This window comes from Pagrus pagrus (genome assembly GCF_965226575.1).
Source record: "Pagrus pagrus genome assembly, chromosome: 10".
Taxonomy (NCBI): Eukaryota; Metazoa; Chordata; class Actinopteri; order Spariformes; family Sparidae; genus Pagrus; species Pagrus pagrus.
The window spans coordinates 11,606,722-11,629,707 of NC_140194.1; the positions used below are offsets into that span (position 1 = coordinate 11,606,722).

Sequence of the window (22,986 nt, forward strand, 5' to 3'; positions counted from 1 at the left end):
TGGCTGATTGTCAATGTTAAATGGGAAAACAATATTTCCTCTGCAGCTTCAGAAGAATGGATACGACCTCCCATCCCATGATGCCCTGGCACAGATCCTCCCAAATGACCACCAGCTTTCCAAGGCAGCAAAGCCTGAGCTCCACAGGGCAGCCCGACAAGAACAGGAGAGACCAGCTGAGAGGCCGGAGGCCACACAGGCCAACAAACCCGACATAAATCACACATATCAAGTGCATCATCCACATAAACGGTGAGCCACGCCACTTTACTACATACAACATTTTTTGGATTCATTTGACTGATGAGTTCATTATTATTAAATGTGTTCCTGCCTTAGACCCCCTCTGCATGACTTTGAGGATGATCCCAACATGGCAGAGATCACCCACCTCCAAAATAAGGTGATTACATACAATCGATACCTGAACTCTTGAATCAATCAGTGAAGTGGTCTCCACTGTGACGTTTGGTTAGTGAACAGTGACATGGGCAGGGCTAGTGAGACAGGACAGTATCGTGTGCAGACGCAGTCACACACACAGTTGAGAGACAGCAGATAGTAGAATAGATTAACATTTTATTAGACTGATTGCGCTCGAGCAGGATCTAGCTGATTAGGTTGAAACTTGTGCAAAGGTCCCTGGGTGTTATTTATGCATATCTTGACATTTTTCCTTTGTTGCTCAGAGATTTTTCTTCATAATTCAATCTTATTAAAATTCATTGCTAAGAACTGGAACTGGACGAACTAGATTGACGGAAATTACATCCATGTTGATTTGTGTTGATTTTGAGAGACGGATCTGGATAATAATTGGACACATAATACTTCTGTATACATAATCATAATGATAATGGTTTGTAAAAGCCTAATTAAATATCACATCCTCGCACTCCAATCCAGCTGCCTTCTGTCCGTGATACAATTGTCCCAAAGTGACAGCATCCATGACAGCATGGCCACTTTAATGTCTTCAAATCATCGAGAGGGGAGGGAGCCCTCAGTATTCACAGGCCGAGACAGAGACTCCCCTTTTATTTCTGACACATGATGGGACTCTCCAGACTCATCATGGGGAGCCGTCTTCCCCATCATGCCAGTGGGCCCCCCAGCAGAGACACCATCTCATCTACAGTCATGATTGTCACCTTGTCCCTGCCCTTTCAATTAGATGCTCAATTTCACCCTCGCATCCCACGGGAGTCACAACCACACCATCGGAGATTGGAATCCCCTAATCGTCGCCCCCTCCTCGTACATGCAGCTGGACCCTGCTCACGGTCTCCATTCAGCTCTGACTATTGAATGTGACAGAGCAGGGAACAATGAGCGCGTACAAGCTGCTAGACAACGCACACATGCCCTGCACAGAGAAATGTCTTGATAAGAGGATGATTCCTGGAAGTCGGTGAGGAATTCTGCATCTTTTCAAAAGGGAAAAGGGTCAACAAGAATGTGAAAATAAAGGAGAAAATGTGCAAGATTTTTGTGAAAGCCAGGGTTGTTTTTTAGTCCGTCTTTCTGAGACACTCTCATGAATTTGGCATGAGTTTTGACTCCACAGTTCAGCAAACGTGCTTTCACAAGAGGGAGATTTTGTGAATGCATGACTAAGATTTATCCAAAATCCCTGGTCAAAGCTCCCATGACAAACAGGATAGGGTGTTACTGTCCCTTTGGATTTGAGGAGCCGGAGTCATGAATTCATCGTACCCAAACCTTAGACAATTGATTACAGAAACATCACACTTTAGGGCGTAATATTGTCTCTCTCTGCCAGTTATGTCCCGTTTCTCATGTTATGCTCTTACCCAAAACCAAGAGAAATCAATTATTCATTGAAACTAATGGCTTACTGTACATGCAATATGTATTTGCTGTTGGGATGTTTTTTAATTCTCCTGGTATACAGACATGTCTTGCTGACTACATCACTGGGGTCAACAACTCCTCCAGATGGAGTTGAAGAGACATCTAGTGGTGGTGATCACACAGAACAACTCAAAGAACAGGATTCTGGGAATATTATGTGGCATGTTTGCTCTTGAAATGTGAAGGGAGCTGGGAAAAGATGTGAAGGGAGCTGGGAAAAGATGTAAATGAGACAAAGACTCAAAAAAAACAACAAAAAAAACACAGAAAACAAATCGATAGTGTAGTCTATTAAATCATTGCAGGAAACATCATTCAGTGTAGCAATTTCGAGATAATAACTCGAGATCGCGAGAAAACAAATGAAATTAACTCATTATCACGGGAAAACGGAGGGAATAAAATGTAGGAACGCATGGCCCTTTAGGGCTCCCGTAAGAAACTGACCATCCACATCTCTCCATCAGGAGGTGGAAAACTATCGTTCAGCAATGAGTAAGATGGCAGAGGACATCATAGCACTGAGGACGCAGGTGGTGACGTTGGAGGCAGAAAACAGCCAGCTCCGCATCAATCTGTCTCTGCACCAGGACCTTGGCCGAGACCTGCTGGATGACACAGACATCGACGTCATGACCAAGGCTGAGATTGCCGACCGTATAGGTAAGCCACAACAGAGCTCTGTGGTCAGTTACTCATTACATATTCATTAGTGGCCTGTCTGAAATTGAGTCTGAACAAACACCATGCAAAAGCAATAAGTGATATTCTTTACGCTCACCAAAAGTTTAGATCAAATGTAGAAAAATGTCAGAAAGTTTACTCTCCAGCCAGCAGCTGCTGAACCTTCAGTCCATGTTGTTATGGTTTTACGGGGCATTTCATTTGCAGATGAAGCGGGGATGTAGAAGGTGGCTCACTTTGTGCTTGCTAAGCCTTGCGAGTGTCTACTCCCAAGCAGACTGTGCCATTCTATGATAAGGCAGCTCATTTAGGCCACAGACCCTGATAAGCTCTGTGGGTAGTGCATCCCTTATCTCCTGAAGGACAGTTTGCGACCCTCAGTGAAGGGATGTTCCTGAAGGTCTCTCTGCTGGCATCAAAGTAAAGGGACTAGATTTATTTCCCATCCATTCGATTTCAAAAGCTTTATTGACGGGTGTTAAGATCATTTTTGTTCAAATGTCCCAGCCCTAAAACTGACATCACCATGAAGTTTCATAAATTACAGATCAAATTCTAACTCTCATCTTAGTTAAACTTAGCTGTCATTTTCTGATTTAACATATGAATGTAGCCAGAAAACAGCACAGTCCCTCTGCAGAAATGCAAAGACAACAGACACATGTGTATGACCCAGATTTATCCTGCTGTGTATGATTTGTTTTTGTTTTTTTGAAGCCTCGCTGAAATTCAAGCTTGCCAGTGAAACCAGTAAGGCTGTGTCTCAAAGGGAAAGAATCCAGCAGCTGCAAAATGACCTGATTAAGGTTAGAAAATACACGTTACACAAACAAAACAGCAAAACGTCATGATTATGACAAGGAGCTGTGAACTCGATATGATCACTTTACCTGAGGGGGGCACAAAAAGAGGAACTAATGATTAAGTAATTAGTGATTAATGAGTTGTGGTCAAAGTGGTCAATTCATAGATATTTTCTAACTAACTCTCACCTATAAGTGTATTAAATCACTATCTTCCAGTCTGTTCTCTAGCAACTCAAATCACAATTCATCAGTATTAGTGTTACCAATAAAACTCACAAGTGTATATGCAGTGTTCACTCCTATGTTGTGCAGAAGAATGACAGTGAGAAGGAGCTCCTAAAACTCCAGAGAGTTCATCAGCAGCAGCAGAAGGATCGGCAGCAACACCAGAGTCGCTTGGCAAAGATGGCAACTTTGGAGGCCACAGTGAAACAGCAGGAAAAGGTGAGCAATTAGCTTTAAGGTCCCTCTGCACTTACTGATTCTGTGAGGAGTGATGCCATCCCCCTTGTTAACCTGTCATCCCTCCTCTCCCTACCTCGTAGCATAGTACATCTGCATGAATCATTGATCCTTCATCTGACTGATGTTTGTGCAAGACAGAATCTAAGGCCCCGACCATGGCTCTGAAATATCACAAGCCTAACTTTGCTTCACGATCAAAGTGACAAGTGGCAACATCATAGAGATGACCATAGAGACACACTGCTGCCCGTAGTATTCCTTTAATAATCCTATGATCACTCAGTTGCATCTTTGCTGCCAAAGAAAAAACCCCAGTCCAAGCCACCCCTTCATGTTTTTGGGGAGCCATGACTACAAATATAGTTTTTACTATAGGGTTAGGGCCACCCCTGTGTTTTAAAGTTAACAAATCACCTACTGACTGTACTGAAACGTGTGTTAGGATGATATCCTTACACTTCCATTCTAATTTTTCAGGTGATTGAGAAGATGGAGAGAGCATTAGACGACAAACTCAGAGAAAATAATAAACGGAGTGATGACAAAAGGCTGGCGGTGAAAAAGCAAAGAGGTAGGTGGAATCAGTGATTGAGCGAATAATATAATAATATTCACAGAAGCCAGAACATCTCTTCATGCTGCGTAGGTGAGACTGACCACAGGAAGGAGGAGGTCGAGTCGGCCCTGGCAGCAGAAAACGCTCGTCTCAGAGCAGAGCTGGACAGGATTCGACAGCAGCCGGCCCCCGTCATTATACAGCAGTCAGCACAGGTACCGACAAGAACTCAGAGGAAAAAGCTGATTTATTGTATCATTGTCTAGCAGGTTAAAATCTCAAATGGTTGTGTATTATGTCCCCCTCAGACAAAAGACGCACTGCTGTTCAAGCAGAGGCTGAGTTTACTGAACAAACAGGAGAATGCTGAGGCAAAAGTCCAAACTCTGGAGGCTCAAGTGAAAATACAAAAAAATGAAAATGAAAAACTCTTGTACTGTATGTGTTCAGTGATCAGTTTTACTTTACTTAAGTGGATGCTTTGTTTGCATGTATTGCAGCTGGAGGAGAACTCAAAATTATGGGGGAGACAGAAGCAGGAAATGCTGACAAAACTGAGTGAGCACAGGCATGGCTTTGTCCGGACCTCCACCGCAATCCTTCATAATGTTCCTTCGGTCAGTTGAGTGCAGTTAGCTTTTGTTTTACATGACACAAACTGCTATGTGTAATGCTGTTATGAAGTATTTGACATGGCGTGATTTCTGCTTCTAACAGAGGTCTGTACCAGAATCATTGTATCAGAAAAGCAGACAGAGGAAGCAGAAGGCCACAAAATGATCTGCAAATGAACTGCTGAACTGTTGACCCAAAAAAAGAACGTCGTTTTCTCTGATTTCTAGTGGAGAGAAGAGAGGCAATGAGACGAGGCACTCGAAGGTGCATAAAGTCACATCTTTTGGACTTTCGTGGAAAATCCTTCAAGTCAAATCAAGTCCTTCAAAAAGAAACCCACAGTCCAGCAGAATTAAAGAGCTTAAAGACGGTGAAGGTCTAATTTTTCACGTCACTTTACAATCAGCTCACATGTGGCCAATAAAAAAGTGAGTCATACATGTAAGATGCTACAAATCACTACATAGAACCCCTTTAATGTTCAAAATAAGATGTTTCCATCTATTAAAAATATTCAGATGTTAAAATATGTAATACAATTAAACATTGCAAGACATGTGATTTCGGTGCCCAGCCATGTCTCCTTAGCAACAGCTAGTGTATGTGTGTGGGTGTGTGTATGTTTGTGTGTGGGTGTGTATGTCTGTCCGTATGTCTGTGTATGTGTGTGAGTGTGTATGTAAATGTGTATCTGTGTGTATGTTTGTGGGGGTGGGAGGTTTGTGGTCTTCACTGTGTTTTGTATTGTTTTGTTCTGCTTTGTTTTTAACCTCTGTGAGGCACTTTGTGTTACAGTACAGTATGAAAAGTGCCATATAAATAAAGTTGATTTGATTTGATATTTCAAACCAGTTGTATTGTTTTATTTATCACTGGTTTATACAGATAGGTATTTTACATTCCAGTTTTTTCCAACATATTGAACACACACAGGCTAAACATCTCTATTATAACTCACTAAGTAATGAACAGTACAAATAATTACTTTATTTACTAGTTCTGGAAAGACTGAGGTAATTTCTTCATGCACATTTTTAGCCATTTCTTTCCTCGTGTTTATTTTGCTCTACATCAACATCTGATCAGATTTTATTTAGTGGTGCTCTGCAATCACATTATCATGCACCACAATTCTCTCTCAAACTTGGTGTTACCGACCAGTATCCAGAGGCTTCAGAGTCAATAGTATAGGCTTGTCTGGTAGGAGAATGAGCTCAAAGGTACTCTGCGCCTCCACATGGCGTTGTTTCTCCACTCTGAAGTTCTCAAGCATCTGCAAACACAGAAGATAATGCACACAGTTAATATACTGTGCAAATGAGACAGAGTATTGTGGAAGTACTCTTTATTCTCTGTATGTCTCACATGGATAAGGAAGATTTGCATCTCTGCCTCAGCTATCCTGCGTCCTAGACACTGACGGGGGCCGAAGCCGAAGCTCAGGCTCCTGAAGTAGTGCGTCTCTGTCCTCAGCCAGCGGGAGGGCTGGTACTGCTCCGGACGAAAAAACACTTTGGGGTCTCTGCCCATCGCATACAGGCCTAACTGGACCAGAGTCTAAACACAAACACAGAAAAGGTGAGCAGTGCCCCAACACTGTGCTAAACTGACTGCTCACTTTCTACATCAGTGCTCAAATACAGAAACGTATTTATAGTTTTGGCGTACCCCAGCTGGGATGTGGTAGTTTTGAATGATGATATCTTCTGCTATGTATCTTTGCAAGCTGACTGCAACCGGGTGTAACCTGAGGGACCAAAGTGAAAAGTCTTCATTAAAAATTAAGTTAGTTGTGGTAGATGGCAGAATTAGGAAAATTAAAGCTCTGGTCTACGATCTGAGAAAGGTTTGAAAAAAGCATCCCCCCCACACACACCCCCCTCCCCTCTGTGCTCCTTAACCCCTCCCCTCCGAGCTTGTATCGCTCTCCCCTCGGAGTCCCGCGACACACCTCCTCCGGCTACAAGCTTTTTTTTTTTTCCCAACAACGAACTTTATACGTCCCGCAACAAGCACCAAGAGCAACGAGCCGGCAGAAACCAAATACAGCCCAGCTTTGAATGCGGAGTAACGATGTCGGATTCACAGATAAAGTTATTACAATGCACGTTGAAACTAACGTAAATCTTGTAAGTCATTACAATGTCCACAGCTAAGCTCCACAGCCAAGCTAGCGTAATGTCATTAGCATGCTACAGCTACGTTACCTTACAGCTACGTAATAAGTTACAACAGCTAAGTTAGCCACTTCTAAAAGTTACTGAGGGCCAAGAGACTAACAGATGCTGCCGTCAGCTTTCATCACAACGATCGCTTCCACATTGTGGCTGAAAAACAAACCTGTGTGTGTCCCAGCTGCTGTTCGGTGCTACTCAGACTTGTTGTTAGCTTACAATGCTAGCATAGAGGCTAACATCTCCGTCGAACAAGTAAACAATTGTTGACAATACTGCAGCGACAGACACCGTCTAATAACAGAAACAAACTAAGGGCAGCTCTCACAGTCATCAGCAGCATCAGCATGAAAGTTATCTGTGTCACAACATCCACAATAAAGACGAAGGTTACCTGCTCAACAGAAACGCCGCTGTATCAGCACCGGGTCCATATCTTCACGGACCTTTCGCCACCGTTCAAACGATGACCCGATGTTTATTCGGTTTGAGCCCTCTTTGTTTCACATCTCGCTTTGTGTCTTTTCAGTGACAGACTTTCTTTCTTTGACTCTTTGTCAGTGGAGCAAGCAGAGGCAGCTGAACTGCTCAGAGCAAAACAAACCTCTCGTCCGCTTGTAGTTTCAAATGCGGAAGTGGGTCGGGACCAGACGTGAGCAGGAGAGTGAGCGAGGATTGGATCGGAAAATTGATCCAATAGGAGCCATCCGGGCCGGATGGTTCCTATTGGTCCATTTCTTTTCAGTTTTACAGACACTAGAGAGAATGGATTTTTTTGGTTCCTTTTACTCTCCACATTGTGTGGGTGGTACTACTGGGTCATAACCACCATATAAATGATGTTAATAATAACAACAAATCTTTCAAATCGTAGACCATAGCTTTAAGAAAGAAAAGAAAAGAAAACATTTTTAGAACAACTACAGTATATGTAAGTGGAAAAAGCATTACTACAAATCTGAAAGATGCTATTTACTAAACAATTATAGCATATTTCACACAACACAATTTTCTACTATAGAATGTGTGGGAAGAAAATAAAAAACAATCTATAATAAGTTACCGTCTGGCATCTCTACTGTATCATTAATAGCATTAATATCTGGTATAGCCATTTTTTCACCTCAGCGTTTCCTTCAAAGCTCCTTTGACCAACGGAATCCGCTTCAACATCTCCATCATGTCTCCCTGACTCTCAGCCCGAGCTGCAGCCACCTCCGCCCTCAGCTCCTCCTGGAGGTTGGGGTGCCGAGCTAGTTCATACAATGTCCACAGCAGCGTTATAGACGTCTGAAAAACACAAACAGAATTAAAAGAAGACTTTACAGATTGAAAACATATTTTTTTCATATACTATTCTTGACAGTATTTCCTGTCTTACGGTGTGATAAAAAGAGATTTTTTTATTTTTATTTTTTTTAAGTAAACACCTCCTATTCTTATATGACAACAAATAAGATAACAGAATGTTTGTATCCATAAAATTTCAGAAAACATTATTGAAAAAGTAATTAACTTGGGAACTATTAACTCTATTTACCTCTAGTGTATTCCCTTCAGCAGTCTAAGAAAGCTGAAAAAATTAATCACTTTCTGGAAATAAATAATTTTGTAATGTTTTTCTCACTGTATCTACTCCTCCAGCCATTAGCTCAGTCACGCTGGCCTTGATATCTTCAATGGACAGCTTGTCCAGCATGAGCAGGCTAGCCAAGACTCCTGGGTACTTCTTTGGAGAGTCAGTGTCCTGACGCAACTTCCTGTAGATGTTTTGGATGCAGCGGTCGGCTGAGGCACCAAAAGAATATAAAAGAATTAGAAACTGCACCAAACACAGTACATTGAGGACAATCAAAACAATATATAAATGCTCATTCTGGTCCTCTAAGGCTGACCTTGATTGAAGATCCCATCCCAAGCCTCCACATGGTCCCGCCAAACCTTTGCTCCAATGTGCCTCAACAGCCTGGGAGGTATGTACAGCATGGGTGAGGTAGTCTTGAACATGCGGGTGATGCAGTCAATGAAATGTTGAGCTTCGGGGTCGATGTAGTCCAGCATCAAACCCAAACGCTCCCCATACAGCACTGAGCTCACCGCTGTGTAAGACAGAGTAAACATGAGACAAAGACAAGCAATATGTGAGAAAGTAAAAGGGCACCGGCCGACACGGTGAGTTAAATAAATAATACAAATGTAAGTCTTACACTCTAGTGCATATTTAAAGAGTTCTTGAGAGAGATCAGTGGTCCATTTGTTCTGGCCGCTTCGTTGTATCTTTTTGTGAACTCTGGCCACAAAATCCTCGCCCACTTCATCCAGCAAAGGTACGAAGTTTTCCAGCACCTTCGGGGAAATCACCTCCTTGTTGAGGATCACACGGTTTGATCTCCAGTCTTCTCCATTCCTGTGGAAAAATGGATGTCTGTCTCAACAGAGAGCCTATACAGAAAGGCAGGCACTAAATCAAGGTACACAAAGACAATATCAAGATAAAATAACAACACATCTATTAGGTATTACATTATCCTTTACAGATGTTAACAAAGCAAAGCAACTTGTAGGCACAAAAGTGTCACAACAGAATGTATAGTTACAAGGGGATGATAATAGCACATACTTCAGTAAAACTCCATATTTGCGGTTCCTGTAGTCTCTGTATGATGTCCAGGCTTCGACTTTCAGCCTTTTCGGATGATGGCCCTCTGCTTTGAAGAGGATAGCTGCATCCTCAGGATTGATGATATTTACACTTTCATAATAGCCTATTTTTTCCCTGACATGGAGTCAGAGGGAAAAGGGGCGAGAAAAACATGTAAGCCTCTTATTTTTAAAAAACATGTCCTTGTGGATTGTACGTCACAGATGTATTTCATCAACAAATGAGTTAATGCTTGGACTGGACAAGTTTCAAACCAGTTACATAATTCAAGTGATCTGTTTTGTCTACTTGCGTTATTTAGTCTATTTAAGATAGGCAGTAGACTAGTGTCAAGCAGTTGTTTAATGGTTTTCCTCAAGATATATGCAGCCTTGCCTGTACCTGTAAATTGGTCCAAACGTGTTGAAGTTCTGCACCATGATGCGGTGAAGGTTCCTGAAGCCGTCCAGTTTCCAAAAATTGTACAAGTTGGCAACCCCATTCTTCCACAGTCCAGGAATCTCACTGAAAGGCCTGACGATGCTGCCGCTCTCTGCATACGCCTGTCTGACCACCGGCATACTGCTGCTGAAGCGCACACCTGTAGTTGTCAGCGCTTCTACCCAGGACAAGGGAAGTGTCACAGGGCTGCGCCACGCACTCCACCTGGCCATCCCGACAACAAAAATGCTCACTCTGCTCTACCTTCAGCAGCCACTCTGGCTCACCCAGGGACATCTGGTGCAAAACAAGGAGGCTGGACTAAATAGTCACCCCCCCTTGCTGTGCTGATCAAGGCTCTCCAGTTGAACTTCAAATGATGCACCACAGCAAAGTTTGGCTGTGTATGTTGGGCTTCGTTACTTACTGAATATTTTAGCTTGTATCCAAGCATCCTGTCATAATCTACCTGCAAAAAATGTGCCTAAAACTATTAAAACTGTCAACTAAAATTAGACCTTAAGACCATTAGAAGGTTTGTTGTCTTTGTAAACAAGCATTTGCTTTGATTTGTGAAGAAACACAAGGCCATGAGAGAAATGTAGTTTATAACAAATATTATCAGTGCATACATTAAAAACTTTTACTTTACATTTAAAATTAAGCGTTCAATAAATTACTTTACAAATGTTACTGTGATTGCTACTTCTTGAGTAGTTTTATGAGCTCCTCCAGCTTCATGGCAGTCTTAATGTCTCCCTGGATTTGGAGTCTGCTACTGGTGTAAGCAGCAAATGGTCCTAGCTCGCCACAGAACATGGCCAGAAGGTCGCTGTCACTCATACTCAGTGTCACATCTGGCTCTGTGAGCAAGGACCCTGCTCCAGCTGCACCGCTACCTGCAGAACACACACACAGAGCAATGGAGATATTGGATATATATCCAGACTATACTTTTGTTTTCACAAACATTTGAGCTTCATTAGTCAGATTTAGCACAACTTGTATTCAGTTGCTGACTTTATCTGAATGAAGATGTTATTTTTATTGTGGCATATTCAGAATAATATATGAACCTTGGCTCAAATCCACATAGTAACTGTGACGCTGCCCATCCTCGGAGCTTATGTTGAACTGGAAGCAGGCCCCAACCTGGCGGACCAAAGTTTCAGAGAGCAGGAGCTTGACCGCGTCGAGCAGCTCTTCAACAGACGCTGGTGTGGCCACAACTGTCTGAGGGGCGCTGCTGAGCTCATCCGTAAAGGTTAAGCAGTCCTCTGAGGAGTAAAAGCCACAGATGTATTACAAAACATTATCATAAATGGCACATCTTGAACAAAAACAGTTGTGTGTGTGTGTGTGTACCCTGTTTATGCTGTAAACTGCCACTGTTGCCCAGAAAGTGCATGGCCAACTGCTGAATGGGGCCAGTGAGGCCTTCCAGTCCAGGCACAGAAGGAGGCATGATAAGGGGTCCAGAGGGGCCATCATCTGGGGCTTTTACAAGAGACCCCAGGGTCAGCTCTACCCTGTCCACCTCCAGCCCCCAGTGACGCGTCAACTCATTTATGTCCATCTGTACAGAGCAAGAGACGATGTAAGTCTGACGTTATGATACAGTGAAATGCCAGCAGGGACTAGCTCCAGTGTGGTCTCACCCCTAGATATTCTCCCAGTTTAACTCTCTCTGTTTGGATCTCCCTGACAGTCTTCTTGGCCAGGCTGTGGGTCAGAGCATTCTGTGCCGTCATCCTGGTCGAGGCGTTCAGGTCCTGGACTGATATTACTGACTTGACGGGGTTCCAGATCCTGAACTGGATGTCTGCTCCCACTGCTAACACACCACCATCCTGAGTAGACACCTACAGAGACAGAATTATATTTCACTGGCCTCACACTGGTCAACATTATCACAATATAGAGCACATTTAGAGATCTCTTCTTCATTCTTAAAACTGGTACTGAACAAGAAATATTAATTGTGTATGGCTGAATATACAGTTGGCAAATGCTGACCACCTAGTATAGATTTATAATTTATTTGTTTAATTTTAGCATGAGATGACAGAGAAGACAAAAGACAAAACATTCAGCACACAGTGTTCCCCCAGTGTCAGTTTACTTTCTCTGGTTTCACAGAGTGAAGAGAGTGCCACCTGCTGGACAAAGGCAATGTTGAAACTGTAGGAGAATTTTAGGGAAACCATGTTCAGCCTCTGTTTTTCTATGAAATTTTCAGTGTTTCAGGACTTGAACAAGTTGTCCATCACAATAGCTAACAGAGTATAGTGGTTTACCTGGCAAGGAGGGATGTTAAAAGCACGGGTGCGCAGGTCTACTCTCTGCCACTGGTCAATGAGGGGCAGCACAAGGACAATTCCAGGGCCCTTTGGAGGACACACTCGACCCAGACGAAACACTACTATCCTCTGGTAGTTAGGCACGGTCTAGGGACAAAATGAGTCACAGTTGGTTGTTTGAATTCTCAGCAAATGAGTTGACATGCTGTGGGAGTAAATGATGAGAGATCATTTTAGCTAACCTTCAGCACGAACCATCCTGATATAGGAAATGTTAGAAAGGTGCAGATGTAGACAAGGAAGATGACGATCAGGTGGCAGATCCAGGACAGCCACCCTTGAGAGGTATCTTAAAGCGAAGAAACAAACAAAATGCCTCAGTCTCTGAAACCAGATATGAGGAGATCAGCTCAGCCTGTAAAAACAGTTGTATGATGACGTGTGTGGCTTTAAGAGGAGCTTTCTAAGTGACATTACTTGAGAGATCTTGATTTGGTAGTGGACATCTTGTCTCGTCTTTTATTCACCCATGTCTCTTTTAAACCTATTATATTTTATCTTATTTTCGTATTTAACTTGTTTTAATGTTTTGTTTCTTGATGTCTTCCTACTTGTTTTTAATGTATTTTAAATGCAATTTTTAATGTCTTTTAATGTAATCTTATGGCCCAGTAAAGCACTTTGAGTTGCCTTGTGTCTGAATTGTGCTATACAAATAAGCTTGCCTTGAAATATGGTTTTGCGAGGCAGAAAGGACCTCAGGAACATAAAACTGAATGCATTATGGGAAGTGTAGGATCCAGTGTTTCTGGAGCTTGACCTATTCAAGGTTTGAAAATTCAGGAATCTCCTCAGCAATTTTGACCCTTGTGTTTTGTTTTGTTTAAATCTGCCTCATGCAAGTCCTCTAGCTTTTTTATTATGTGCAATAATATACAGTGTGGTGAGTTTTGGCATTTGCTGTATATATTTTTCTTGCATGTTTTATTTATTTTATTTGGCTGCAAGATACATTTCCCTAGGAAGCAATGGAGTTTAACATGATGGCCAAGGCAGCAACACTTTGACAACATTTAGTGCTTAATAAAAAATGTAAACCACTCATATTTGGACAATAGTCAGAGGGTCATAGTCAAAGGGAAATATTATTTTTATTTTATTTGTTTATTAGAGGTTTGTTTGTTCACTATTATAATAGCACTCTTAAACCGCGTCCAAAAAACTTAGCTACCATAGCTTATGTTGGCGTAGTTGCATTAGCTACCTACCAGTGAAGTCGTTATTAGAAACATTAGGCATGTTGTCAAAGGAAAGTCCTTTATGGTAGCTGGACTGTGTGAAGCCATCTGTGTCCACAAACAAGCCAGGAGTCCTCGGCAGACCCGAGGAGTCCCTCTGGGGGAGCAGCTGATACGACTTGCTAAACATCGTAAGGAAACTGTTATTTCCTACTTTCTTATCTAAAGCAAGTTCATGTCAGCTGTCAGTATCCGCTGTAGATGTCAACCAACCTCGCCTGGTCGATGTACGCACAGTATATTTACAGTTATGCTCACTGCTACAATACCGGACGCTTTAGCTATGTATGCTAACAAGCTAGCATGAGGCTCTTCCGTGTTTTGCTCCGGCTCTTCTTCTTCTTCTTCTTCTTCTTCTCGGTGTTTACTAACAGCTCGTGCTCATAATGTGCTCGTTACCGCCCCCTAGTGTTACTGTGGTGAAAACAGGAGTTTTAATTCCAGGACAAAGCCCCGAGTTGATAAGCCTTTATCTTTTTATGGTCTCCTTTTTCAGGTATTTTTGTGGTCAGATGTAATCAAAACTGACTGAGCTGGCTGCCACAGTCAAATAACTTTATTTCTTTTGTCAAGAATATCAAGCACTTTTTCCCCAAAGGATGCCCGACAGTATCCAGGAACTGTGTTTGGAAAGAAAACTGCTGATCTTGTCTTTCCGTAAGCTCTTTATCCATGATGAATCCTACTGTCCTGTAGCTTACACAGGTCATATTAGATCCAGACCAATGTTGGATTTTTGAAGGCAAGAGTTTTAAAAAATGATAAATAGGGCTCGACCGATACGGCTTTTTCATGGCTGATACCAGTTATAAGAAATCAAGGAGACTGAAAACTGATATTTATGGACCAATATTAATTTGCAGTAAAAAAATTAATCTTTTTGTGTCAAAATTTCAAACAACCACTGATGGAAAATGTAAGTACAATTTACTCAAGTACTGTTCTTAAGTACAATTTTGAGGTACTCATTCGAGCATTTCCATTTTCTGCCACTTTACACTTCCTCTCCACTACATTTATTTGATTGTTGTATTCATTTTGTAGGAGGTGGGACATTGTGTGAGAGGATGTTGCATCAGAGCCGAAATAGCACATTTTAAAATTTTATTTTATCGACAATCTGACAGAAAAATCAAGGATACCAATGATTGGAAAATGCTGAATATTGGTCCCGATAATCAGCCAGGGTCCATACTTGGTCTAACCCTAATTATGACCTGTTACTACTCCACATAGCAAGTAGGTTTTTGGTGAGAATTACAACAAAATGTGTCTATTAAAGATGTGTGACCAAGATATGTACAGAGTGCGACAGTTAAGATTGAAAAATAAACGTGCCAGAGGTGCATGGTTTTTAAATAACCTCAGCATATTTTCTCATATCTGTAGGCCTAATGCAATGTCTTATATATATATATATATACATATATATATATATATATAATATATATGAATATTGTCTTCTCTTTGGAGCATTTTATATGTCATGCTCTCTTGTGTTTCTGTAAAACCAAATAAAGAATGTATAAAATGACTGGAGATGAACATTAAATGCAAAATTTCCATATTTATTGAAGATAAATACTGACATTTAAAACACATCCTCATTTTCATATACTGTAATAAAAAACACTTTTCCCTGCAACTAAGTATCAACACAAACAAATTCGGTATGTCTGGTTCTTAATAACAAAATCGTAATATTTACAAAGACATGGTCCAAAAATCACTGAATCACTGTGCGCTTAATTAATTATCATGCCATAATTGTGAAATATACAACCACATATCATGTTGCTTTAGAGCTGGTTTAATGTGTTTTCTTAGCGGGTGTCCCTCGGCTTCCCTCGATGCTTGGTTAGTTTTTGAACATGTCACACAGCAGCTTCTCCATGGGTGTGCTGCCGATGGTCCTGTGAAAGAACAGCTGCTCTATTTTCTCAGAGCTCACAAAGTGGAGGGACGGCAGCAGAAGTAGAAGTCTCCCAAACCTTTATGAACAACAACAAAGAGAAGAAGAAGTTCATGTTTATGTTCAGGCTTTTATTTGATTAATTTCAAATGCTCCAGATGTTTTTATGTTTGAAGATCTTTGCTGTGTGTCAGAGAGTTGCAGCAGGCTTACCTGGCACTTTGGCTGGGATAAACTGAATGGATGTGCTGACCAAGCAACACCTGTGACTGGTCCTGAAGATTCTCCACCTGCTCTGGGTCTTTGAGGCTGCGTGTCTCTGCAAGTCAAACAGCAGACATTAGTTACATTGTCTATTTAATAACATATACATATTACTGAAGGAATAACTACTCACCTGGCTTGAACAGTACAATGGCTTTCAGGCAGGCAAACTCAGTAGGATCAACAGCCAGGGCCTTGAAGCGATGGAAAACCTCCTCCAGGATGCGCAGGTCGGCTGTGGGGAGGCAGATCTTGGCCTGCTGTGTGGGAGAAAGATCTGGCAGAGTCAGAAGAGGACAGCTGTCCATGGGCAGGGACCACTGGATGGCACACAAGAGGAACATCTCGCTCCAAGCTTCTTCAAGGAGAATCACCTGAGGACGTCACAAAAAAATACATGTCATCAGTCTCACACACGATTTCATGTATGATAAAACGGATTAGGTCGATATACAAGTCGGCCTCACCTGGTCTCGGAATGGCAAGTGAGCGAAAACAGGCAAATTCTTTGCCCACTTGACAGACATGAAGAGGAGCCGTGCCGATGTCTCATATATACTCTCTGAACAGCTGGAGGTGTATGGGGACATACGACAGTCGGAGGGAGTCCGGTCTCTATCTGAATCATTGGTTGTCACATCAATATTCTCCTCCACTGTGCAACAGAAAAAAAAGTTATTCAGATGTGTAAGCTACTGGCAGTACAATATTTTTTCAATTCAGACATGACCACTCTAAATTTATGTTGAAATTTACATCATCCTTAAAGCCAAACCCCACCTTAATGTCCACCTTAATTTAACTTCTGTAACATGATCTCACCATCCTCAGGCTCCAGTTTTGCACAGGTCTCTGCAGTCAGCAGGCTGACCATAAAGCGGTGGTTGTTACTGGGGTTGCTGCAGGGCTGGGTGGCGGCCGAGGTGGTGACAGAGGAGGTGACCAGAGGTCTGCAGATGACCGATGAGTAGGGGGCAGAGGAGGTGAGGTCCCGTGTAGTGGCAAGGTGCTCCTTCTTAGTATCCACACAGATAGAGTCGAGACTGACATGCGCTGTGCTTCGAGGCTGTCGCTCATTCTGCACAGCTGCCAAAGGAAACAGTAAAGAAAAGGGTTTAGACCATTTTGACAGAAAGTATATATGCACAGACACTCTACACAATCAGTTCATTTAGTGCTTTCTCACCATCTTTGTTCATGCCAGCCTGGAGACACTTCTTTAGTCGACAAGCTTGACACTGGTTCCGATGAGCCTTGTCAACAGGGCACCTGCCTGTTCCAGCCTGACACCTGAATATTACAACGACAAAAAAAAAATCAGCAGGAAGTACTATGTTAAAATACAAAGAATTACTTGTTACACTCGTCGTATTTCTCCATTATCTACATGCTAATTCTGATTCCTCTATAAAATCCAATTTTGCTCACCTGTAGATAAGCCTTCGTCTGACACTGCGCTTGAAGAAGCCACTGCAGCCGTTGCAGGCGTAGATGCCGTAGTGTTTACCGCTGCTTGAATCAGAACACACTTTACAAAGCAGCCCGTGGCCAAGCGCTTTACCAGGGACTGAACTGTTATCTGTAGGGACAGAAAAATACTTAAAATGATTTCACACTCCTTTAAGGATCAACAGAAGACTTAATTGTACTGATGTTTTTTTAATTTTATGAATACATTTAATAATTTCTTCTATTTTCTTTGTTTCTATACTCTGACAATATAATGTGTTATACAGAAAACATATGCTGTGTTTTTTTAATGATCTTGTCATTGGTTGGCACATTTCTGTAGGTGTTTCATATTACAACGATTAATGGCTCACCTGCTTCTGTTCCATTTGTGAAGTCGTTGGAGTTTTCAGAAGAAAATGTGCTCATATTGGTCATGTGGTCCTCCATTTTGACAGGTGTTCTAATGAGTGAGCTTCACTTAATGAACAGGTTTTAAACAAATATAAGATTACTTCCAGAAGTATCTCCTCTTCTGTCTCCTGCTGGATCAAAGCATTTTTCATGTGAAGTGCTGACACATGGCAACGCTCCCAAAACTCAAAAGATGTAGAATTTGTAGTTCTCTTTCCACTGAACTAGAGTTGAAGTGAATTACTCCAGGTGTGCTCAATGATATTGATCCAGCGCTGTTGTCCTTTCTCTGACCGTTTCCGATGTAATGGAGGGGTCAATAGAGTTCTTGTCTTCTTCTTTCCTTCTCTCTGCCAGAATGAGTGCGCGAGCCTGAGTCGTCTGGGGGCTTTCTGGAGGAAGACAAGGAGATTAGCGCCAGGCGCTGTGTAAGCAAATGCTGATTTGTCATCCTCTTAATCTTTACTGTCTATAAGGGTAAATCAATCAGTCACACCACTTACAGGGAGGACTGTCTCAAACAACGGTGAACACTGAAAAAAGGAAACCCACTCCGCTCTTGGATGACTTCCACAGCTGCACAAGTGTCTCTGGATTGTTACTGTAATTGTCACTGTTTAGATTGTTCCCTGTTCAGTCATTTCTCATCATGCCTTTCCAAGATCAGATGAATAATTGTGTTTTATGTAGCGTGTCCTCACTTATGCCAGTCAAAAGGCCAGTGTTTAATCATCTCTCATTTACCATTTTATTATTGCTTTAAGATATTTTGTACCCGTTTTAGTAGATCTGCCTAATGCAGTAATTTAGATTTAGATTTTGTCATCCCAGAGGAAGATTTGTTTTCACAGGCACATCCAGAGATGTCCCATCCAAACTCTAATCTAATGTCATCACAGATAAAAAAATAAAAAAATAATCAAAAAATAAATACTTGTTGTGCTATATGTAGCATAAATGCAACATTTTTTTACTGTATTTATAATCATGACTTACAGCAAATTATTATTATAACTACTTTAAACTAGTCACAAAATTCTGCTTGATGGTCATTGACTAGTTAATGTGTTGTCACTGGCTGACTGACTTGTTGTTACCAATAAAGTGTTTAAGTGGTAGTTTGTAGTGTTGTGTATCATTGTGTAGATGTCTCTTTAGGTGCGTAAAATATATATCTTGTTTTTACTAGATGTTACAGGAAAAGCTACAGACAGACATGTACAAGCAAAATGCTTCATGTTATCGACCTTGTTTTAAATCTGGTTGATGCTGGCTCAAATCATCCATGAGTCGTCAACTACTGTCCACATTTTAGAAGTTCACTCACGAGTGAGTTCGCTTGTTGGCTAGTAGTGAACTTTGAGTAGCAGTCAAATTCAAGACGAAAATAAATCAACAAGAATGTCAATCACAGAACATTGCAGTATGGATTATTTGTCCGACTCCGAGTAAACATATGTTCCTCGCTCTCCTGTCAACAGGGTTGTGGGGTTAACGGGGTAGTTAAGACGTTCCCTCTGTGCCATATTGGTCCTGTCACTGACACTAATGGCCTCAGGATGAATACAGCCACCCCAAATCAACAAAGTGGCTTAACCTTCCATGAAATGTGCCCTCCTCACGAAAGGGGGTGATGAGAAGAAAAACAATTAGTGCAGAGATTGAAAGAGCAGACACAAGTTGACCCTTAATTCCATTCTTCTGCCATATGGTGACTGCTCTGTCCACCTAATTAGCGACCCGAAGTGCACAACCCCACTAAACACACTAGATTGGGAGCCGCAGTCATTATTCCATATGGTTAATAAAATCCAGTTCAGCTCTTTAATCAGATCAAAAGTAGCAAAGACACTAAAGATAGTGATGTCTCGTGTCCACAGAATGCTTTCTGTCTGTAATCCTTATTAAGTCACTCTTGATTTTAGGAAAACAACAAAGTACTGAAAACAGAGCTCTTTCTGTTTGCCTAAACTGGTGTATAAAAGGATTACAAATTAGGTCCTGTCTACGAGCATTGTCTACACGCATGCGGGCAGACACACACACAGAGACCTGTTGTCCGAATCAGTTTTATAATCCTGAAACGGGACAACGTAATTCAGAAATTGGATCTAAAAAAAAAGAAGAAAAAAGTATGTTTCTGATTTGTTTGAGTTTTGTTAATATTACCTCAAGTCAGAACTCAGTGAAGCTGCATTTCCAACCTCCTGATGATCTTACATCATTTTATTTTCCTGTTTTCCTGTGCCTTTGATTGATTAAATGCCTGCACTGCACTTTTATTTGCTTTAATAAATTATTTAATTTCAATTTGTTCAACTATAATTAATTTTTATCTCCTCATTGAGTTTGTACATTCTGTCTAAAGCTGTTGTTGTTTATGTAAAGCACTTTGCACTTCGCTTTACATAAAATGTACAGTATGTAAATCACCGTGTTTTGAAGGTGCTATAGAAACTTGTCCAGCTTTGCCTTGTGTACAACAGACAACAATTTGACTATCACACATGCCCAAAGCAAATGAAACTGAATTTATACGAATATGTTCATTATAAACCCTCCGAGGCCAACGGACCTTCAATACTTTGTATCCAGACTGGATTCAAAACCATTATATCAGTCAAAATTAGTTAAAATAGTTCAAACCTGGCATCAGAATATCTTAAATGAACCTTCAATAACTACTTGAGATCACAATCCACTTCCCAACTAATTTTGTCAACAATCAAAAAAATTGGTGGCCATTTGCATTCGCACTACACCACATGTTCGGCTGCGGTATAAATTTGCACTGAAAACACCTACACCTACCTAAATCTACTCCGTGGATAAGCCTAAAATACACATTTCTACTGACCTAAGCAGTACTGAGTATGGTAATCTGGAGTCTCATATCAGATTACATAACACAGGTGTTACTCACATGTCAGGGGTGAGCTGCTTATCTTGTTCTTCACATTATTTGGCAGGAAATTTACATGTATGGTGAATTTTAAAAGGTCATCTTGGAGGAAAATAATTAGTTGGAAGTTTCAGATCATTTAAAATTTTAATGTTTGTGATCGATGGTAATACCTTTACACTGATATTATGTATTGTCTAAATGAGTTACGAATATAAGCAAAGCCTAACTTTAAAGATTTACATCGCAGTGAAACATGATATAGTCCTTTTTGTTTTTGTTTTTTGGGTGCCTGACTGTCCAGTTGTCAGCACGGGTAAGATGCTGCTGCCATCAGCAAAGTGCTGCTTTGAGGTCTTGCCTGTCGGGGATAACTGTCACGTTTCTTCACCCTTCAGCCCTGTGATTGTTGTGCAGATGCACAGCTAATCTTTAGCAGCTCGCCGCCATGAGCCAGCTGGATGATTATGTAATTAGTGGAAACATTTATGATGACAGGGCCCTGCAGGTGATTGGACACACGTCACTAGTAAAACCCCTGGATCAGTCGCTCGGCAGATCAGACAGATCAGCTGTTCATTAGTTTAAAAGTGTTGTTACCTTTCTGCATATTTTCAAACACACTGACTTGAGGCACATGAACTGCAGCAGACACAAATGTGCAAGGTATTATTTTATTGTCCTTCAGAGGATGCCCTTGAATGCTAGTTCACAAATCTTTGTATGGGTTTAAGCAGCTTTTTGATATAATCTCCTTGAATGTCAGCTATTGTCAAAGAGTGAGATTAACTTTTAAAGTTGTTGCTGTCCTCTTTATGCATAGGGGGCAGCTGCCTCAAATGTATAAGATGTAAAGTGTGTCATAATGTATTTGTATTTTTTATTGTAAGCTTTTAAATCATAAACCTTATGCAATGTTCTAGTTATATAACAAAACGATGTATTGGTTAGACAACTTGCAACTGGCATTAAAAAAAAGAAATAACAAAGCAACTCTCATAAAACAAACTCTGAAAACAAAAACTGTACAAGCCTGTACAAAACTGTACAAAACTGTAAAGACCTTAAATGTAAAGTTTACGATTTCAAATGAATAAAGACGTCCACTTACTTGAACATTAAAATGTCCAAGTAAGATAATCTTATGTGTGCCCTGTTATAACATCATAATCTTCTGTTGCACTGCACTCAGCATGTCTACCTGGCTCCAAGTGTCTGCAGGGAATAGTTAACCAAGCCTGCATCATTAGGCCCGGTTCAGGGTTCCCCCCTAGTCAGATGAAGTAGAAGGATTGAGGTGTCAGCACTATGGCTCCGGGGATTGCCCCGCCTTGCCATCTGTTGCCACTGCTGTAATCCACACAATGAGAAAATCAGTTGTCTCAGTCCATATCAGAGTCATCTCCACTCAATTCAACAGGTACATTAACCAGTCAGTGAGACTGTAAAATCCATGTAATCGCTGACAAGGGAACAGGGAAGCTCATTTGGTTATGTCCTGTGAATAAAAGCTCAGATTCTTTGGCTGGATAAGATTACAAATAAATTGCCAGAAACTTCATTTTAAATGGACAGTGACGTCAGTGCATTGTTTCAGACTCAAATCATTTACTTTTCTGACAGCCAAATGTACATTTTGTCAGACATTTATCCACCCGCCTTGTTATTTTGTGTTGTCTTATGATATTCTGAATATCAAAATGAGAGCTAAGCATGATCTAAATATCTTGTGCAGCAGAATTTAAATTTAAAGATAATGTATCATATTCAAGGGTGTACTCTCTGTTAGGGTTGTCACCATACCAGATTTTCACTACAAGATTATCATGGATGGACAAATTCACATTATTCTATCAATATCTATTGAAATTTGAATTTTTTTTTTTTTTAAAGTTAGCAGTTTTTGATGCTTGTTGCTCACACGTACTCAAAGTTGATGGACAGTGACATTGTTTACCTGATGTCAAACTTTAAATGAGGAGCTGCTGAACACATGATCATCACCATCTTGTTACTGCTATTTAACATTCACCTTGATGCAAATTTAAAATGCACAGAACTATTTCCTGAGTGTATGCCTGTTTATATATCATGTTTATAGCCTAAGTAACTGTATATACAGTATGTTCTTTGTTACAAACTTTGTTTTCATTGTGCAACCCTGTGTTAAAATAATAAATAAATCACCTT

At 41.0% G+C, this 22,986-nt stretch overlaps 4 protein-coding genes across 4 annotated transcripts in view; 1 reads left to right on the plus strand and 3 right to left on the minus strand.

Annotated features, from left to right (window-relative positions):
* The window catches only part of ccdc33 (coiled-coil domain containing 33), a gene marked incomplete at its 5' end in the record, with an annotated part of 37,314 nt that extends 31,756 nt beyond the window's left edge, over positions 1-5,558 (plus strand). Inside the window, 10 exons of the mRNA XM_084363129.1 lie at positions 47-252; positions 340-403; positions 2,343-2,538; positions 3,277-3,365; positions 3,678-3,809; positions 4,308-4,401; positions 4,477-4,601; positions 4,695-4,784; positions 4,887-5,003; positions 5,104-5,558. Coding sequence (XP_084219255.1) covers positions 47-252; positions 340-403; positions 2,343-2,538; positions 3,277-3,365; positions 3,678-3,809; positions 4,308-4,401; positions 4,477-4,601; positions 4,695-4,784; positions 4,887-5,003; positions 5,104-5,166 — 1,176 coding nt within the window. The 3' untranslated portion in view covers positions 5,167-5,558. The remainder of the gene's footprint in view (positions 1-46; positions 253-339; positions 404-2,342; positions 2,539-3,276; positions 3,366-3,677; positions 3,810-4,307; positions 4,402-4,476; positions 4,602-4,694; positions 4,785-4,886; positions 5,004-5,103) is intronic.
* Positions 5,559-5,853: 295 nt separating this feature from the next.
* On the minus strand, positions 5,854-10,558 carry LOC311264297 (cholesterol side-chain cleavage enzyme, mitochondrial-like). Its single transcript, XM_084365049.1, has 9 exons — positions 10,219-10,558; positions 9,796-9,951; positions 9,383-9,582; positions 9,071-9,274; positions 8,803-8,963; positions 8,299-8,465; positions 6,670-6,748; positions 6,367-6,558; positions 5,854-6,274 (listed from the first exon to the last, which is right to left on the minus strand). The coding sequence occupies exons 1-9, from the start codon at positions 10,488-10,490 to the stop codon at positions 6,152-6,154; spliced, it is 1,554 nt and encodes a 517-aa protein (XP_084221175.1). The 5' UTR covers positions 10,491-10,558; the 3' UTR covers positions 5,854-6,151.
* A 290-nt stretch (positions 10,559-10,848) lies between these two features.
* Positions 10,849-14,193, minus strand: stoml1 (stomatin (EPB72)-like 1). Its single transcript, XM_084365051.1, has 7 exons — positions 13,826-14,193; positions 12,800-12,906; positions 12,555-12,704; positions 11,916-12,119; positions 11,623-11,833; positions 11,334-11,534; positions 10,849-11,156 (listed from the first exon to the last, which is right to left on the minus strand). Exons 1-7 carry the CDS (start codon positions 13,983-13,985, stop codon positions 10,960-10,962), a joined length of 1,230 nt encoding a protein of 409 aa, XP_084221177.1. The 5' UTR covers positions 13,986-14,193; the 3' UTR covers positions 10,849-10,959.
* A 1,205-nt stretch (positions 14,194-15,398) lies between these two features.
* Positions 15,399-18,055, minus strand: nr2e3 (nuclear receptor subfamily 2, group E, member 3). The gene is made up of 8 exons (XM_084365050.1): positions 17,855-18,055; positions 17,460-17,610; positions 17,218-17,321; positions 16,854-17,117; positions 16,499-16,686; positions 16,165-16,405; positions 15,981-16,086; positions 15,399-15,846 (listed from the first exon to the last, which is right to left on the minus strand). The coding sequence occupies exons 1-8, from the start codon at positions 17,928-17,930 to the stop codon at positions 15,714-15,716; spliced, it is 1,263 nt and encodes a 420-aa protein (XP_084221176.1). The 5' UTR covers positions 17,931-18,055; the 3' UTR covers positions 15,399-15,713.
* Between the last annotated feature and the right edge of the window lie 4,931 nt (positions 18,056-22,986).

What these genes read in the sequence shown, in the direction of transcription:
- nr2e3 (XM_084365050.1), bottom strand. Translation starts at nt 17,930, where the DNA reads ATGGAGGACCACATGACCAATATGAGCACATTTTCTTCTGAAAACTCC. An exon ending in ACTTGCCATTCCGAGACCAG is followed by an intron (nt 16,406 to 16,498) that starts GTGAGGCCGACT and finishes TGACGTCCTCAG; the next exon opens with GTGATTCTCCTTGAAGAAGC. An exon ending in TATCCCAGCCAAAGTGCCAG is followed by an intron (nt 15,847 to 15,980) that starts GTAAGCCTGCTG and finishes TTGTTCATAAAG; the next exon opens with GTTTGGGAGACTTCTACTTC.
- LOC311264297 (XM_084365049.1), bottom strand. Translation starts at nt 10,490, where the DNA reads ATGGCCAGGTGGAGTGCGTGGCGCAGCCCTGTGACACTTCCCTTGTCC. An exon ending in GCTTTGAAGGAAACGCTGAG is followed by an intron (nt 6,749 to 8,298) that starts GTGAAAAAATGG and finishes TTGGTCCCTCAG; the next exon opens with GTTACACCCGGTTGCAGTCA. An exon ending in ACTACCACATCCCAGCTGGG is followed by an intron (nt 6,559 to 6,669) that starts GTACGCCAAAAC and finishes GTTTGTGTTTAG; the next exon opens with ACTCTGGTCCAGTTAGGCCT.
- stoml1 (XM_084365051.1), bottom strand. Translation starts at nt 13,985, where the DNA reads ATGTTTAGCAAGTCGTATCAGCTGCTCCCCCAGAGGGACTCCTCGGGT. An exon ending in CAGGATGGTTCGTGCTGAAG is followed by an intron (nt 12,705 to 12,799) that starts GTTAGCTAAAAT and finishes TTTTGTCCCTAG; the next exon opens with ACCGTGCCTAACTACCAGAG. An exon ending in TTAACATCCCTCCTTGCCAG is followed by an intron (nt 12,120 to 12,554) that starts GTAAACCACTAT and finishes CTGTCTCTGTAG; the next exon opens with GTGTCTACTCAGGATGGTGG.